The sequence below is a fragment of the Etheostoma cragini genome, chromosome 8, assembly GCF_013103735.1.
Source record: "Etheostoma cragini isolate CJK2018 chromosome 8, CSU_Ecrag_1.0, whole genome shotgun sequence".
Taxonomy (NCBI): Eukaryota; Metazoa; Chordata; class Actinopteri; order Perciformes; family Percidae; genus Etheostoma; species Etheostoma cragini.
In genome coordinates this window covers 24360474-24377862 of record NC_048414.1, presented here as the reverse complement: position 1 = coordinate 24377862, position 17389 = coordinate 24360474, and the positions used below count along the sequence as shown (strand labels likewise).

General features: G+C 40.7%; 1 protein-coding gene across 1 annotated transcript in view; it reads left to right on the top strand.

The window, feature by feature from the left end:
* The first annotated feature begins 2486 nt into the window (after positions 1–2486).
* The window catches only part of LOC117948621 (ovochymase-2), an 18989-nt gene continuing 4086 nt past the window's right edge, over positions 2487–17389 (top strand). The window contains exons 1-15 of the mRNA XM_034878372.1: positions 2487–2743; positions 2867–2964; positions 5878–5975; positions 6130–6302; positions 6387–6482; positions 8252–8430; positions 8609–8810; positions 10390–10422; positions 10518–10608; positions 10885–11018; positions 12608–12751; positions 12910–13034; positions 13149–13242; positions 15146–15277; positions 15511–15603. Of these exons, the coding sequence (XP_034734263.1) occupies positions 2635–2743; positions 2867–2964; positions 5878–5975; positions 6130–6302; positions 6387–6482; positions 8252–8430; positions 8609–8810; positions 10390–10422; positions 10518–10608; positions 10885–11018; positions 12608–12751; positions 12910–13034; positions 13149–13242; positions 15146–15277; positions 15511–15603 (1801 nt within the window). The 5' untranslated portion in view covers positions 2487–2634. The remainder of the gene's footprint in view (positions 2744–2866; positions 2965–5877; positions 5976–6129; positions 6303–6386; positions 6483–8251; positions 8431–8608; positions 8811–10389; positions 10423–10517; positions 10609–10884; positions 11019–12607; positions 12752–12909; positions 13035–13148; positions 13243–15145; positions 15278–15510; positions 15604–17389) is intronic.

The following is a 17389-nucleotide window of genomic DNA, read 5'->3' as shown; positions in this document are numbered from 1 at the left end:
AGTTACTTCCGCAGTGGTTGCACTTTTCCGAACCGGATGCTCTGTCCATCAATATATATACGGTCTATGGTTCCACTCTGCCTTTCTTCAACTCAAGACACTGAGGTTGCCCACGGTTGCAGTGACGATGGGCAAGAGGAACACAATAAATAAACAAGCCAACCCAGTCTCACAGCAGTTTGGGAAATGGTCATCTTATTTGATCTATGGATTTGTGTATCGTGACATGTTTTTCTCGATTTTTAAAGTAATGCATTTAAATGGGAGGCACTCTGTGGTCACAGCACGACTATGGTAGCAAGTATTTTTTTGCGCTGGGCTTTTCCACCTTTATTTGACAGGACAGCTAGGTGAAAAAGGGGAGAGAGAAGAAGGAAGACATGCAGGAAATTGTCGCAGGTCAGATTTGAACCCTGGACCTCTGCATACTCCTCAGTATACTGGTGCAACTGGTGCGTCCCCCAGAGACTGCGGCGTGTGTTACGTGTGAGTGGGGAAATTCCAATTTACACTTTTTGTTACTACCACAAAAATTGTGTGTGAAATACATACACACACAATTGCACACCCAAGAGCACAGGCAGTGCCCAGGAGGTGAACTGCCAGCTACCAGTCCTTACGGAGACCACACTCAGTACTTTTGGTCGCTACGGGGACTTGAACCGGTGATTCTCCGGTTATACACAGGCCACAAGAAGTAATTAGATCATTGGCTCACTTTTACTCACAGCATGCTAACTGGCAGAAGAGGATTCCATTTACTACATTAAGCTGACTAGCGGCGGCGCCGCCCTTGTTGCACCGGACTAAAACAATGCATGCACTGAGACAAAAAATGCGTTGGTCCACCTATGTACAGCTAGGGGAGACCGTGATAAGCCCTATTTCAATAAACGATGGCATATTCCTTTAAGGGATTTGTACCAAATGCTTTAAAAGACAAAAATCTAAGAAACATGATTGCATTTACATTAAATGATATCCAAGCTGTTTGATTGCATCCGTTGTAAAATAGAAACTATGCAACTGGCTAGTTTGATAGCATTTAAGAAAAGGTTCAGTTGAAAACGGGTGTTAGTTACAGTACTAGTGATATCTAGCACTGCAGATCATTCTGGTGTTATTTGCCCAGGTTTAGGGATATCTGCCTTTGAGATTTCTGCTGCATCCACAATACAAAGGGAAATAAAGGTTTTTATTGTGCCCAAGGCATTCATAATTACATTAAAAAGAACAAGAACACACTACTAATCCACAGAGATGACATGGTCAACAACTTTGATTGGAGCTACTGCCTACCAAATAAAGTGGCCTCAGGACACAGGCAAGTGAGAATGTAATAGATTGCTCCTTTGAAAGACACTAGGGTATTACCAGTATTCATAACTGCTCTCTTAAATTTTTTTGCTCCAAGTAAATGTTTTCACAGTTGCAGAAGCTTATCTATTTTTGTTTTTTAAAGAGCAGAAGGAACTCTGTGTACTCCTCTGCACCTCATATCTTTCCTGCCACTTCTCGGTATTTGTAGATGCATTATTTGTAAAGAGGGTAAAAGTTACATTCTATTACCACCCCTGCTGCTCTCTGGACTTTTTATCATATCAGGTCAGATTTGTTTCTAGAATGTTGCATGCATTGATGCAAACTATAGTTGTAAACAACTGAAAACCAAGGATTGAAACTCAAGCTTTTCTTTGACTTTTTTTAACTGCTTCACCCACATGTCTGAATCATGTGAATCTGAATGTGGTGAGAGCTCCATTTCCTGTATCCCATCTTGTAAAGCCTTTGCTGATAAAGGTCAGGCTTTCATAATGAGCTCTTTAAATGAAACAGTACTGTAAACCTAACAAAAAGCACCAACAATGAAATTGTTCTCTGCAATTTAACAAAAAAAATAAAAAGAATCCCATCTTTCCTGAAGCTTAAAAGTCAAAGAAGCCACTGTGTATCAGAAATCACAATGTAAGAAAAATAATATTAACCGATCCGGGAAAATCCTAAAGTTTATTATAGTGGTAAATTAACAAGAGAAAAACTCACAAATCTACAAGAAAAAGTTGGAAAAGTGTGTTTTTCTTTCAAGGAACCATGCCATATGCATCAGTTACAGCTAAATGGCTTGCATTTGTATAGTACTGTTTTAGTCTTAACAACTACTCAAAGTGCACTACGTAAAGCACCAATTACAAAATTAACACACTGGTGGCCAAGACTGACAAACGAGATGCCATCTGCCCATCAGATGAGCATTCATGAACATTGACACCCTGATGGCGGGAGCAATTTGGGGTTCAGTGTCTTTGCCAAGGACACTTCGACATGTAGACTGCAGGGGCGATCTCTCTACCTCCCAAGCCACAGCCGCCTTCTCTGGATAATGTCCATTTAATGACTGTTTCTCCTCTTTGAATCTTTTACAGCAGCTGTGCTTTTTTTGTTTCCGTAGCAACACAGCTCCACACACCACACAGTTGACCTTGAGAGTGCCAGTGCTTTCACTCACTAGATCACTGCAGACATTTGAACGCACCAACCACACACCGCAAGACTTTACCGGCATGTCATAGAACCTCCCCTCACACACATCTGGGTCTAAAAACCAGCTTGTTTCCGCAGGGGGACCCATTCTTGATGTGTGTGTGTGTGTGTGTGTGTGTGTGTGTGTTAGTAATGAGGACCACTGCCACTCTGCTCTCTGTCTGGTTTTTGGTTAACACTGGTTTCAACGCTGTTCAAACAGGTGAGTGATATGATCGATACCAAACAAGGTAAGGCAGATATAAACTTAATTGCCTGTAATAGATATCTTTGTAGAGTCAAGAAGATTGTGGGAACCCTGAGAAGATTTCATCTTGTATTTCAGGTTCAAAATGTGGGATTCCTCAGGTGTGGAGCCCGATGGTTTACTCTATGAGGATTGTTGGTGGGGCCGAGGCCACATATGGATCACATCCATGGCTAGTCAGTGGTCTACCCTTCTTCTTCTGAACCTGATTCTGTTGTTATTTAGCTGAGTGGTCATTTGCTGCGGTGCTTTTGCTAATTTTTGCTTAAATGATTGTAGGGTGACATCTTTTTCTTTGCATGTTCTGTTTTGGATTTAGTATATTTTTCTGTTCACCCCTGATAGCTATATTACTACTCATCTACTCACCGCCTATGGATCCCAGCCCCTGCAGCCATTGTCGAAGTGTCCTTGAGCAAGACACTGAACCCCGAGTTGCCCCCGGTGCTGTGAGTGCTCGGAGTGTGAATGTGTGTGAATGTTTATCTGATGAGCAGGTGGCACCTTGTACGGCAGCCCCGGCCACAGTGTATGAATGTGTGTGAATGGTGAATGTTTCCTGTACATGTAAAAGCGCTTTGAGCAGTTGTTAAGACTGGAAAAGCGTTATATAAATACAGCACATTTACCTTGCTGTTATTTCAGGCTTTTCTCGTAAACCATTCGTACATATTGCTACAAACAAGGAAGCTCTATAATTTGTATATATTCTACTTATTTATTAGACCCCTCTGGGAGTGAGGAGGTCGGGGTAGATAGTTAGGTCAAAATACATAGGACTTTCAAGCAAGGGACAAGAGTTTGTGTCCTGTGGAAAACACAAGAATTTCTTCTTCTAAAGGGGACTGGTGTATTTATCCAAACAGTAATTTTTTTTCTAATCTTAACTGGTCGTTTTGGTGACTATCTTTAAATTCCGTTGACATGACGGTCACTTTTTGTTGCAACTGCAACAGCACCCGAAAGGACCTTCACCTCCTAGTGCCCTGTACCAGGCTCCCAGTAACCTTTCTCAGCTAAATTTAACTGCAAAGACTGCTTAATATAACTCATGTCGTGTGACCATTCACATTCAGCAGGCAGTTGCCTAATTTCACAGGATATAACACAAATTGGTGTGCACAAGTTTTGTACAATATCATAAATACCTGATGAATGCGTTGGTTATTTTCTCTGCACCAGAAAAAGAAAGTTAGGAAAAGTGTTGGTGAGCTACATACCCAATCATAACTGTTTTTATCACATTACATACTCAACAGTCACATGAAGTACTCAAAACAGACACATTTAGTTGCATGTTTGCAGTTTATTACTTAGTTGCTCCATTTTGACACTAAGGCTAAACAGATAATAATATTAAAACATGATAAATGTATTTTACCATTTTATTGGTATCTCACCTCATCATCTTACATTTTTACACTGGACTTAAAAAATAAAGAAAAAAAATGTCTCCGTTGTTTAGGATACAAATTTAGATAATTTTCCCTTGATGAGTTGTAGTTTACCTAGACTTGGATTATGGTTATTCGTAAATAGTCATTTTTATAAAACTAGCAGGGCACGAACAAATGTAGAAAAAGGCAAAAGAAGAAGCTAAACCAAAATAACCTCAACATCTTTAGCCATGCTAGCAGCTTTAGTCAATGGCATTATCAATTGTTCTGTTGGTCTGTCCTGCCTTGGAACCAGACTAATGGGGGTCCTGTTGGAGATAAGCAGAGAGTTGAAAGAGGACAGCATGTTCAAGTGTTTAAAGAAAGAAAGAAATGGAAGAAGAGAGACAAGTCTGTAATTATTTACAACAGCTGGGTTAAGTACGGGTTTCTTTAAAAGATGCTTCCACTGCTACTGAACTGACAGAAAAACAGTTGCTCCAAATTACAAATTTGTCACATGTCTTTTTTAGCTGTATAAATGTTGATTTCTATCAAGCTTGTGTTAGTCTGGATCAAAGGAAGTACAATTCCAGGATTGTTTGATGACATTGCGGATGTCCCTCACCTTCCGCTCTCTGTGCGTTGCCGTTCTCAAACTATGCTCGCAATTGGCAGACAACAACAAACTTGAAGCTGCATGCTGAGGATGGCAAGTTTGCACAAGTCAGCCTGCTTAGTTCTTTTGGGGAATGATTGTAAAGATTTACAAATAATGTGTTTACGGCATTAATTCTCTAACTGGGACGTTTTGGGACCTATTGGTGGGGCACACACAGGGACACACTGGTAAGAGCAAATACGTGTAACCATGTATCCAGCTAATTTAAATAGCCCACATTATTATATTGTGTGAACAGTAAACTTCATTTAAAATTATATGCTGCGTTTTTTTTCTTTTGTGGGTTGCAAATGTTTCACTACAACAAATTCCTTCCCAAAACTATATTTTGCAGAGCCAGCGTCCAAAGTTTAGCACCACCCAAGACGATTGGGTTTGGTTTAAAGAAATGGAAGCAACCCAGAGCGTTATATTCTCCTATATCCCTCATGTTGTCCTCGGGTCAAATTGATCTGTTTTTCTTTGAATGTGGTTTTTAACCACACAATTGTAATTGTTCAAAATAACCTGATTGATTCCACGCTCTATGGCAAGTACAAATCTCTACTTTCATTAATTTTGGGGCGTCTTATTCAATTTTATAGCATTTGAAAAACAAATTTAAGTGGTTTTGAAATAGTATTGAGTAAAAGTTGACTTATTCCAGTCCGTGATTATCCATCAACATACATTGCTTTCATTATGGTCAAAGTCTAATTTCTGCTTTTCTAACTCAAACAGGTATAATTTCCTACAAATAAGGTTCATTGACCAAAAATTCCAAAAATGACTGTAAAGTTAATAAGATAGTGTTACATAGTGTTAAAAATGTCAAAAAAGTGACAAACATTTTAAAGAAACGTAAAAAGTGTTGAAAAAGGGACAAAAACATGAGTATAAGTTAAAAACATTGATAAAAAGCATCAACAAAAAGGGTTGGTTTTCAAGTAATTTCCCAGAATGTACTTGTGGTGTAGCCCGACCTTACTCCATAGCACTGTGGTGATAGGTCTGGCAATGCAAGACTAAGCTTGTGTCTTATCTTTGCTCAGGTTTCCTTGCAAAACAGGGACTCTCATTTCTGTGGAGGGGCAATCCTGAATGATCGATGGATAATGACCGCTGCACACTGCTTTGCATCCCTCTCAAAGTACTGTTGTTACTTACTTGTGCAGCCCTATTACCGCTTTTGTGCGACAATTTAAAGCACATATGCTTGTTCCTAATCAGCATGCTGATGTATGTTCATTGTATAAATATTACCATTGATTGTCATGAATCTAATACTTTTTTCCTCTGTCAAGAGAGTTTCTCAGTGGTCTGAGAGTGGTAGTTGGAGAGTTTGACCAGAGAATAGAAGATGAAGAGGAGCAGGTCTTTCTCATCAAGTCTGTCTCTGTCCATGAAAAGTACCATCATGCGTGGCCAATGAGCTATGACATAGCTCTGATAGAGTTGGAACAGCACATTCGCCTAGGCAAGTTACCATTTTGACAATTTGTATTGTTGCTGTAGCACTGATCACATTTTGTGAGGTCACTTCAATGTGATTTTTCAACAGGAGCCCGAGTCCAGCCAATATGTCTGCCTCTGCCTGATGACAGCATTCAACCTGAATCCAGATGCAGTGTGGCTGGATGGGGCCGGATGAAGGAAAGTAAGTTCTCTTAATTCTTTCCAATTCCATTAAAAGTTAACTTCAGTGTTTTCTACCTGGACCCAATGTCACCACATTTCTATGTCTAAGTAACCGACTGGGAACAACAATCTTTGAAATTGGTCTAGTGGAGAGCAAGGCAAGCTACATGTTACATTGTTGGGGAATTGCACACCTTCAATTTGCGAACACAAAATGTGCTTGTTTTACCACTGACATCCTCAGATTATTAGTGTGTAACATGTGTATGAAAAGGATCAAGAACTAGGAAAAATAAACATTCCCAGTATCCATAATCGCCAAACCCACCAGACTCCATTTGACTAAATAGTAATTTTATCATTGTAAAATACACTTCATTTAAAGTCAACGGAAACAAAACAAAAATTGTTAAAAGCTGTCTTGGTTTGTCTTTTTGTTGTTTCAACAATCACCATTTTAGTTTGGTTGAAATTAGTCTTGCTTTGCCAGACCTTCCTCCACCGCAGCGCTGAGGGGGAGGGTCTGGCTAGTCCACACAGCATTCCGGGACGGGAGAAAAACATCCTCTGGTTTATTGGCATTTCTTTAAACCAATCACAGTTGTCTAAGGTGATGCCAGGCACTAGGAAAAGTCACGGTGCCGCTGCAAAATAGCCTCAAGAAGGAACCTGTTGTGGTGGAACATGTTACGTTTGAAAGTTGTTTTGGTCACGCAACAGAAAACTCAGATTGAACAGATAGATCTAGAATCTGTCTGGATTTACCCTGCAGAGATCTGAGGAGCAATTAACCATAGCCCTCATGAATCGAGTATAAAATGCCAACATAAAGTAAGCCCAAAGCAACGGATATCCGGCCTAAATGAGTAAAATCTGCCGGAATTTCAGTCTGCAACAGAGCAATCCCAGAAGGGGAACGTCAATAACTATACTTGGTTGAAATAAACCCTTATATGTGGGAATATGCTGGCACTATTTACTGTAAACGTATTGTTTATTTAAATGGAGACTGGTAGGTTGGGTGATTTCAAAGCTGATTCATGCTAAATTAAAAGGATCCTACTCTTTCCTAAAAGGTCAACCTCTGTAGGGATTCTTTCCATAATGTTGTCAGACCCTTAGAATAATAATATGAGTTTGTCAGTGGAAAAGTGTACATTGCAGCCCGGTTTGCGACTGCCTATTACTAGGCATTATTAGGATTTGTGCATTAGTCACTTAGACCCTAGTCTCACTTTGCCAGACCCTCCTGCACAGCGCTACGGAGGAGGGTCTGGCTAGTCCACACAACTTTACGGGACGGGAGAAAAACAGGCTCAGTTTTTTTTTTGCATTTCTTTAAACCAATCACAATGGTCTTGGGCAATGCTAAGCACCGGACAGAGCCGCTGTGCTGCTGCAAAATAGCCTAGGAAAGGAACTTGTTTTGGTGGAACATGTTTACGTTCAAAAGTTGTTTAAGTCTTGCAACAGAAAACTCACATTGTACAGATAGTCTAACTAGCTGTCTGGATTTACCCTGCAGAGATCTGAGGAGCAGTTAACCACAGAACGTCATAAATCCATCGGTGTTTATAATTACAACACAGAGAAAGCGGAAGGTATGAACATCCGGCCAAAAAGAGTGAAATCCGGCGTAATTTCCTGGGATAACAGAGCAATCTCGGGAAAGAAAAGTCATTGATATAGACTACTTTGACATCAATGTATAGGAAAATAGGGTCCAGGTTGAAAAATAAATAAATTGCATTTTAAAGGATAGCTTGTATTTATTTTGTTGTTTCCTAGAGGGTCCTCTTCCTGCGGTGCTGAGAGAGGTCCAGTTAGACTTGGTGGACCCAGCCAAATGTAAATACGTCCTCCAGACCGTCAAAAGTTCAATTCTTAACCAGAGACAAGCTAGACCTCATCCAGCCATGACTGTCCTGTGTGCCGGGCCAGAGAAAGGAGGGAAAGATGCATGCCAGGTAGAAAAAGAAACATACATCTGCCTATTTTTTTCCCTATTATTTCTACTCTCAAGTTTAAGAGAAGGGATGTATCACTAATACCTGGGAACTATAAAATAGTTATTCACATCTCATTATTTAGTAGCTTTAAAAAGGTTTTTGCAGTGTTTTAACTCCTTCCTTTATTATCCTCCAGGGGGACTCAGGGGGTCCGCTGGTATGTCCAGCGGGTTCAGGTGGCGGTCATTGGGTAGCACTGGGTGTAACTTCCTGGGGGAAGGGATGTGGTCGGAGCTGGGGAAACAACAGCAGCCGCGCCCCTTTCAGGAGAGGGTCTCCTGGGGTTTTTACTGATGTCAGACTGTTGCTGCCATGGATAAAGCGTAAACTGAGAGAGGGTATGTTGGGTTATCATAAAATAAATCACGCTGACAGTTTTGATTTATTTTTAAACAGTATTTATCAGAGGTCTACATAGTTTATGAAACACTGGATCAAATGATCACCGTTTCTTAGGAAAAATCAATGTGTCAAATGGCTTTCATATGAACCTTAAAAAGTATTTACAGTCTGTATTGTGACCCGTGTTGGAGTGTTACACAAAACTGACATAATGACATTATGAAGGAAAGCAAATTACAGTTGCTAATTTACATAGTCAGCAGATACGGAGCAACATTCCTGTTAAATTGGAGCCATGTTTCTGTCCACCTGACAAATGCAAAAGTCAAATATTCCCTTTATCGCTAGTTCTGTTCCGGTCTCTATGACTCCTAAAAAAATGCCTTGCTCTTTAGCCACAAAATGCTCTACTGTGTTCCCAAGCTAGCCTGTATGTCATATGGTGGTGGGCATCAGCGATGTTTTGCTGAAAACAGCTTCCTGCTGTGACTGAAAACAAGGTTGATTAGATTGACCATAACACCAAAATAATGAGCTAAAAAAACTCCACAGAATGGAAGGGAAAAGCAGCGTCAGGTGATAATTCTTGGACACTTTCCAGTCCATGTCTATAATGCATTACGCATATTCTTATAATGCGTTATAAGTTGCTTACAGCATAGTATAATTATAGACTATAAGTCTTTATAATTACTCATTAGATTAAGTATTATAATGCTTCATAATCACTTCAATAAACATATAAAAAGTGTAAACTTTGTGTAATCTGTGGATATCCGTATTTATTAGTGAGATTGCATTGTACGTAGTTGATGTCTACAAAAATATAGTATTAGTTCATGCCCTACTAATTAGAGTAACTTATAATTATAGTATAATGCTCTATAATAATGACAACAGTGCATTATAAAATGATTACAAGTGCACCAGGAACTACACAGTGCCAGACCCCCCCTGGCCTCTTCATGCCTGGCCCACGTATTTTAAACACAAATACTATTTACTGCTAGGCAATATTTTTGGGTTGCCTATGTTTTATTCTAAATTTTAATCCCCTCACTGTCTGTTTTCACCTTATCCCAGTTTATGGATCAATTGGAACATTTTTCTTTTGTTCAGCGTTTTAACAACCAAGCTAGTGCTAGCGTTAGCTGGAAACTTAAGAGAATGTCTGCAGATTTTCAACTAGCTCTGTGAAGTGTCATACATGCAAATCAATGGCACCAGCTGGCACTAAGGGTCACTAAAATGGCAAAGTGCCATGAAACCATACACAACACTGTCTTAGACGTGTCATCCTCCCCAGCTCTGCCCTTTTGTCCAAATATGGCTATTTCTGGCTCGAAAATACCAAATGCAAACTATGGCTTCAAAGTGCAGTCCACAAACCAATGGGTGACGTCAATGATGCTACTTCCATGATTTGTTACAGTCTGTGATATAAATGTATAGGTGATATACAGCAGGTGTCTACACAGTTCTACCAGACAATATTAATGTATTGGTATAATATTGGCTAAAAATTGACTTTTTCTTACACATATTCTTTTCTTTATGTTTGTGTGTTTGCTTTAGCTGATGATCAGCAGCAACGAACAACTTTATCGAGTGAGTTGTTTTTCCTCTCATCACAGCAACTCTTATTTTCCATATTTCATAATGCTTCTGTGACACAGTACTCTGTGTGTGTATGTGTCTCTTAGAACTCTGCAGTGTGAGGGATGGGCCTGTAACTGCCAGTAAGGGGGTATTCAGAAACCCCGCTCTCCCTGGGGATCACTATGACAACAACCAGTGAGGGACACTCATGAGAAGCAGAAAGGAGTTTGGATGACATATAGTTGTAACTGTAACCTAACTGCCATATATCATACGTACAGGTCCTCACTTTTACTGTTCCAATGAGCACATCACCACAAAAAGAGATAAAAATGCCCTCAGTTATGTAATGTTCAGTTTTTCAGATCAGAAGTCTCTGAAATACAAATGTTTTCCTTTTAGCTCTAGCTAAAAAATAGCATGTGTATTAATGCAGTGCAATGGATAAATTCTATCTCTGTGTCTCTTCAGGTTGTGTCTTTGGAGCATCAGTGTTCCTCCAAGTTATGGCATTCTGTTGGAGTTTGATTATTTTGATCTGGAAAATGACTTTCAATGTCGCTATGATCGACTCACTGTCTCAGTAGGGACCCATAAGCCTGTTGGTGAGTTTCAGATACAAACAGTAAGATGCGTATATACTGTACTGGCCTTTTTAATGCATAAACATATATCAGAGGTAGCACAGCCACCCGGGACCTCTGAAAATGTGTCAATTAGTTAGGCTAAAGAAATAGTTCAACATTTTAGGAAATACACTTATTTGAGAACAAAATCAATCTTATGTCTGTGAGTTAAATACAGAGCCAGGATCAGGAAATTGTTAGCCAAGCTTAGTACAAAGACTAAAAGCAGGTGGACATAACCAGCCTTGCTCTGTCCAAAGTGAAAAAATACACCCACATATATTTCTAAAGTTCCCCAAATCTTGTTTTTGTAAGCCGTACATGAACAAAAATGTAAAAATTACAATTTTAGGGGTTTGTTAAACTATTTCTTGACATATAACAGTTCACCCTTCCAGTCAGTTAAATACAGAAAGCACACATTTTAGTTATGGTCCATGCAAAGGAATGAAGACAAACCTTGGAAACTCAACAAGATTTCTAGAAGCTGCACACAGTGTTGGGGGGCAGCTCGGACCGGGACAGGAGCAGACTCAATAGACTGATCAGGAGAGCCAGCTCTGTCCTGGACTGTCCTCTGGACCCCATAGAGAAAGTAGGGGAGAGGAGGATGTTAGCCAAGCTGACATCCATCATGGACAACACCTCTCACCCCCTACATGACACTGTGGGGTCCCTGAGCAGCTCCTTCAGCAGCAGACTGATACACCCACGGTGTAAGAAGGAGAGGTACCGCAGGTCCTTCATCCCGGCCGCTGTCAGAATCTACAACGCCTGCACTACCTGATAATGTTGTAGTTTCTGTTCCTGTTTTTCTCACATCTACATCACACATTTTCTGTTTATCTTTAATATTGGTATTTATATTATTTTATTACAAGTACTTACTTTTCAATATTTATGGTCTCAGGTTAATATAATTTAAATGATGCTACGACTCTTGCTTCTTTGCTCTAATTACACATTCAACTTAATTTTTAACGTCACTTACACTGCAATATTGTTTCTCTTATCATGGCAACCGCACTTTAAAATTCCTTTTGTTTGACGGCATTTTACTTACTCAATCTACCATATTTTCACTGTCTATTTCTTGCCTGTATTTCTTGCCTTGTATTTCTTGCCTTGTATTTCTTTCGTGCTTACTTGTTTGTGTGTTATTGTTTTTTGCTGTTAATGAAAAATGCTGCTACTGTAACGACAAAATTTCCCCGTCGTGGGATGAATAAAGTATAATCTAATCTAATCTAATCTACACTACTGCTAAAACCACTAACTCTTTACTTTTTACCATTTCCAAACTAACTGATGATACATGAGATTGATTACTATTTAAGCAACTAAGGACTTTTTACCAAAATGTAAAATTACTCCCCAACTGACAGCCAAAGAACAAGTTACAAATTCAACAAGTAAGTTACAGGACAACAGCTAAAGCAAAAACACTACTAAAACTCCTTCACCTAACTACACAGTAACATGTATTTACACACAGACAACAACAATTTGCTTACACTGAACTACAACATATTTGATGTGCTTTTGTCATTCTTCTTGTCTTTTGACAGGGATCTTCTGTGGAAGTGTCCTTCCTGGCCCAGTGCTCCTGAACAATTCCCAGCATGCAACACTTCTCTTCTCCTCTGACATCAATAGAGCGGGAAGTGGCTTTGTCATTAGGCATCATGCTGTTCAGGGACACTCTAATCCTGGTGGGAAACACAATACACATATAACTCTGCGTGTGATTTGTGATAAACTAGTCTGTCTCCTGTAAGTGTAACAATGCTTGGTGTGTGTGTGTGTGTGTGTGTGTGTGTGTGTGTGTTGTGTGCGTGTGTGCGTTGTGCGTGTGTGTGTGCGCAATCAGGATGCGGGACAGTTGTTCTAGTTGAGGATCAGACTGCCGTACATAGTCCAAATTATCCACAACTCTACAATAATGACTGTGTCCTCCGATGGGTTGTCTATGCTCCACAGGGGCATGTTGTTAAGGTGACGCACAACTTCGTCCACTGAATAAAAATGAATGACTGAAAGTTTTTTTAAATGCAGCATTTGTCACTAACTCATCAGTAATTAAAGGCTGATTGTTGTGTTCTGTTTCAGCTAGACTTTGCTGATTTTCACCTGGAAGAGTCAGATGGATGCTTGTATGATTCCCTCACTATCCTGGGAGATGTGGAAGGAACAGAGGAGATTGGTAGGATGGATGAATCTCTGGATGTCAGTTTAGCAAGTTTCATCTTATATTTTTCTCTCATTTTCCCCCCTTCTTTGTTTATGTCTGTATCTCTGTAAGTCTATAAAATCTATAAAATTATGAGTACCCGACAGACTTTCAACTCAGACCTCTAACGGAGCTTTTCGTGCATCCCTGTGGAGGCCGGGGGCATTGAACCTGAGTGGACAATGTTCAAAGTTTCCATTGCTGTAGCTGCGGCAAAGAGTTGTGGTCTTAGGTTCTTAGGTACCTCAAGTGCCGGATACTCACAAACACCCTTGTAAACATTGGTGGTCAGGTAAGCCGTCCGACTGAAGAAGGAGTCTTTCTGGGATATGTTATCCCAAAGGACTCCAGAACCTCTGCCGTGAAAGAGGCAAAGTGTGTGGTGTGGGAGAAGTTTGGAGAAGACATGGAGATGGAATTTTGGTCTGCACCAAGGTGCTTCAGGAAAACCATTCACTACCTCAGTAGGGGGAAGCGGGGAACCCTGCAATCTATGTACAGGAAGGATGGGACGCTGTTCAATTCAATTCAGTTTAAATTATATAGCGCTAAATCACAACAACAGTTATCTCATTGCGCTTTTCATAAAAGCAGGTCTAGACCGTACTCTGTGATGTTATTTACAGAAACCCAACAGTTCCCACCAAGAGCAAGCACTAGGCGACAGAGGCAAGGAAAAACTTCTTTAGTCCTTCTTGATGACCTCAAGCACTTTGAGGAATTCCTAAATTCAACTAATACCCCCTCCACGTTAGAGGCAAAGCTGGAGGATGATGGGGGATTGTTGTCAATTTCCCTGGTGGAAGTCGCTGAGGTAGTCAAACAACTCTACAGAGGCAATTGATGAGATCTGTTCAGAAATGCTGAAAGCTTTGGTTGTGGAGTGGCTGTCTCGGATCGCTCTTCTTCAACATTGCGTGGAAGTTTGGGACAGTGCCTAGGGAGTGGCAGTACAGGGTGCTGGTTCCCCTGTTCATAAAGGGGGACCAGAGGGTGTGTGCCAATTACATAGGTTTCACACTTCTCAGCCTCCCTGGTAAAGTCTACTCCAAGGTGCTGGAAAGGAGGGTTCGGCCGATAGTCGAACTTTGGATCGAAGAGGAACAATGCAGATTCCGTCCTGTTCCTTGAACAACAGACCAGCCATTCCCTCTTGCAAGCATCCTGGAGGGACTACATGTGTTTTAAATCCTAACCCCAACTAAAGGCGGTTAAACACCTTGAGGTCTTGTTCGTCAGGGAGGGGACAATGGAGAAGGAGATTGGTTGGAGAATCGACGCAGCAGGTGCGGTATTACATTAAATTTATTGCACCGTTGTGATGAAAAGAAAGCTGTGCCAGAAGGCAAAGCTCTCGATCTACCGGACAATTCTTTTTCCTGACAGAAAGAACCAGATCCAGGGTACATACAGCCAAAATGGGTTTCCTCAGGATGGTGGCTGGTGTCTCCCTTAGAGATAGGGTGAGAAGCACAGTCATCCGTGGGGAGCTCGGAGTAGAGCCGCTGCTCCTTTGCGTCAAAAGGGGCCATCTCGCAAGGATGCCCCCTGGGCGCCTCCCTAGCGAGGTGTTCCAGGCACGTCCAGCTGGGAGGAGGCCCCGGGTAAGACCCAGGACAAGGAGGAGGGATTATGTAGTGTCTCCAACTTGGCCTTGGAACACCTCTGGATCCCCCAGTTGGAGCTGGTTGATGTGGCTTGGGAAAGGGAAGTTTGGGGTCCGCTGCTGGAGCTGCTTCCCGTGTAACTCGACTCCGGATAAGCGGACAAAGATGGATGGATGGAAATTTTGATTACATTTTATAAATTATGAAATGAATAAAAATAATCTAAAATTACATGAGCTAACAGGTTTATTTTGTTGTGTTTTGTGTAGTGGTGCTGTGTGGTGGCAGTATACCTCCTTCTGTCCTGTCCTACCACAGCGTCATGGTTCTTCAGTTCTCGTCCGACAGCAACATCACACATAGAGGCTTCAGGGCTACACTAACATTCATCAGCCGTACAGGTATGTCCATGTCCGTGTTTTCCTTTTGCATCAAGAAGCAAAAAAGTTTACATCACACATTGATTAGTACGGGGAATTGCTATTTAAGACACATACATTACTTGAAGCCTGAGAAGATGTATTTTTGGGTGGTATAAGATTCTGTGATTCTTGCATGATCTTGTGATGTTGCGAGAATCCAGCTGCCGTGCAAGGTAAGAAAATTACATCTTGTAAGACATATTTCTTTGCAGAACTTCATGATCAGGACACAGGTGTGGAAAGTCAAAGAGAGGGTCTGAGAGGTCACCGAGAGGCAGATAACCAGAGACACGTTACATCATATGGTTGGTGGTTTGTTTAATGTTTGCTTTCTCTCTGGCTTCTTTTGAGTTTAAATGTGTTGACTCAAGGTGTGTGTATTTTGAAAGAGGGCACTTACAAGAATACTGGGTCCCTGGTAAGAATGTTGTGTAAGTGATGAAAGAGAATGAGTAAACTTATTAAAGGTCCTATATATATTAAAAAAAAGGATTTCCATGACTTTTTCATTTTAAAGTAGGTTGAGGTGTTGTATAAATACTGTGAAAGTATCAAAATGCTCGATCCACAGAGAATTTCTGACCAATCAGAGCAGACTGGGCTTTTACAACAAAACAGAGCGTTTCAGACAGAGGTCTGAAACGCTCTGTTTTGTCCCTGCTGAATACCGACATGTTTAGACAGGCAGTTTAACAGAAATCATGTGTTTTTAGGTTTTAAAAAATCATTTCCTCTTCACCTTCTTTTCCTGTTATCTACACGCTAGTAACAGCATGCAAATGATGAAATGTGAAGCAGAAAATGCTTCTTATGTGCCTTGTCCACCAGCTGTGTCAGTGGCACAACAAAGGAGCAAGATATTACTGGCATTTAACACCAGTTACCACTGATGCAATAGAAGCTGAATTACCTACAGCTTTAAATAATTGTATAAATGCGCATTTTTACACATGATTCTGATTAAGATTTTAAATACCACAGAACTATGTCTAGAAGGTTCCTTCAGCAGATTGTTTTGTCTGCATTTCTACCGCAATCTAAGGACCCGAAAATATCAGGCAAATTATTCCGCTGACTTAAAAAGCAACATGTAAGGATGAGGGCTACAAGTGGTTGCAGGGTATAAACACGCTGCAGCCTGCAGTTCAGAGTGCCCCCAGGTCATTCATAGGCACTTTACAACAACAAATACAATTTTGTCTCACTGTGTTTAACCGCTGAGAAACCATGAAAAATAAGGTTATATTTCTCTTATTCAAATCTCTCTCTTTCTCTCTTTCTCTCTCTCTCTCTCTCTCTCTGAGTCAGAGCAAACTAATTTTTATTGGTAGTAACAAAGAGAAATTTTCTCCTTTTTCCTGGGTCTTTCCCAAGGACTCCTCCGTCCAAGAACAGTCATAAATCGCTATGAGAGTACTTTCTTGGTTTGTTTTAATAAATCAGGAGGTTGGCTTAAACTTAAACAGTTCAAATGTGTCAATGGACAGCGGCCAGACTCTCTGTACAAATAAAATGTATCAGTCTCTCAAATCAAACTGTTAATTAAAGCCATAGTTCATAGTTTCTGTCGCCCCCATGTGGAATTTCCATGTAATGACAAGAAAACTGTCCACATGATACAAGCCTTCTGTGATCACGCACAGCCCCCACCCTTCCTCCAGGCAGTTGCTAGTAAACAAGGAGGAAACATGATGGACTCTTCAGAAGAGGTCATTATCTTCAATTGAGGTTCTGCGTGCAACAGTCACTGGACGACACAATCTTCTGGACATAACCCTACGGAGAAATACAAAGAGAGTTGTGTGGAGCTAATCATCTTAATTAGCTTTGTAGTAACTCATTTGGCAATGGCTGGAATGTAACGAACGTATATTATTATCAAAAAGTTACGCACTAAAGCTTTAACACTGCTTAAAACAGAGCGTTTCAGACAGAGACTGAATACAGGGAGAAAGAAAGACAGTATGAGAAAAATACTGAGAAAAAAACGGTCCGGTACGGATAAAGCACTTTTGCCGAGTACAAGTATTATCCGAGTAATAAGAGTCAATATCTGTACTCGGGGGGCGCTGTAATTTTCACAGCGCCCCC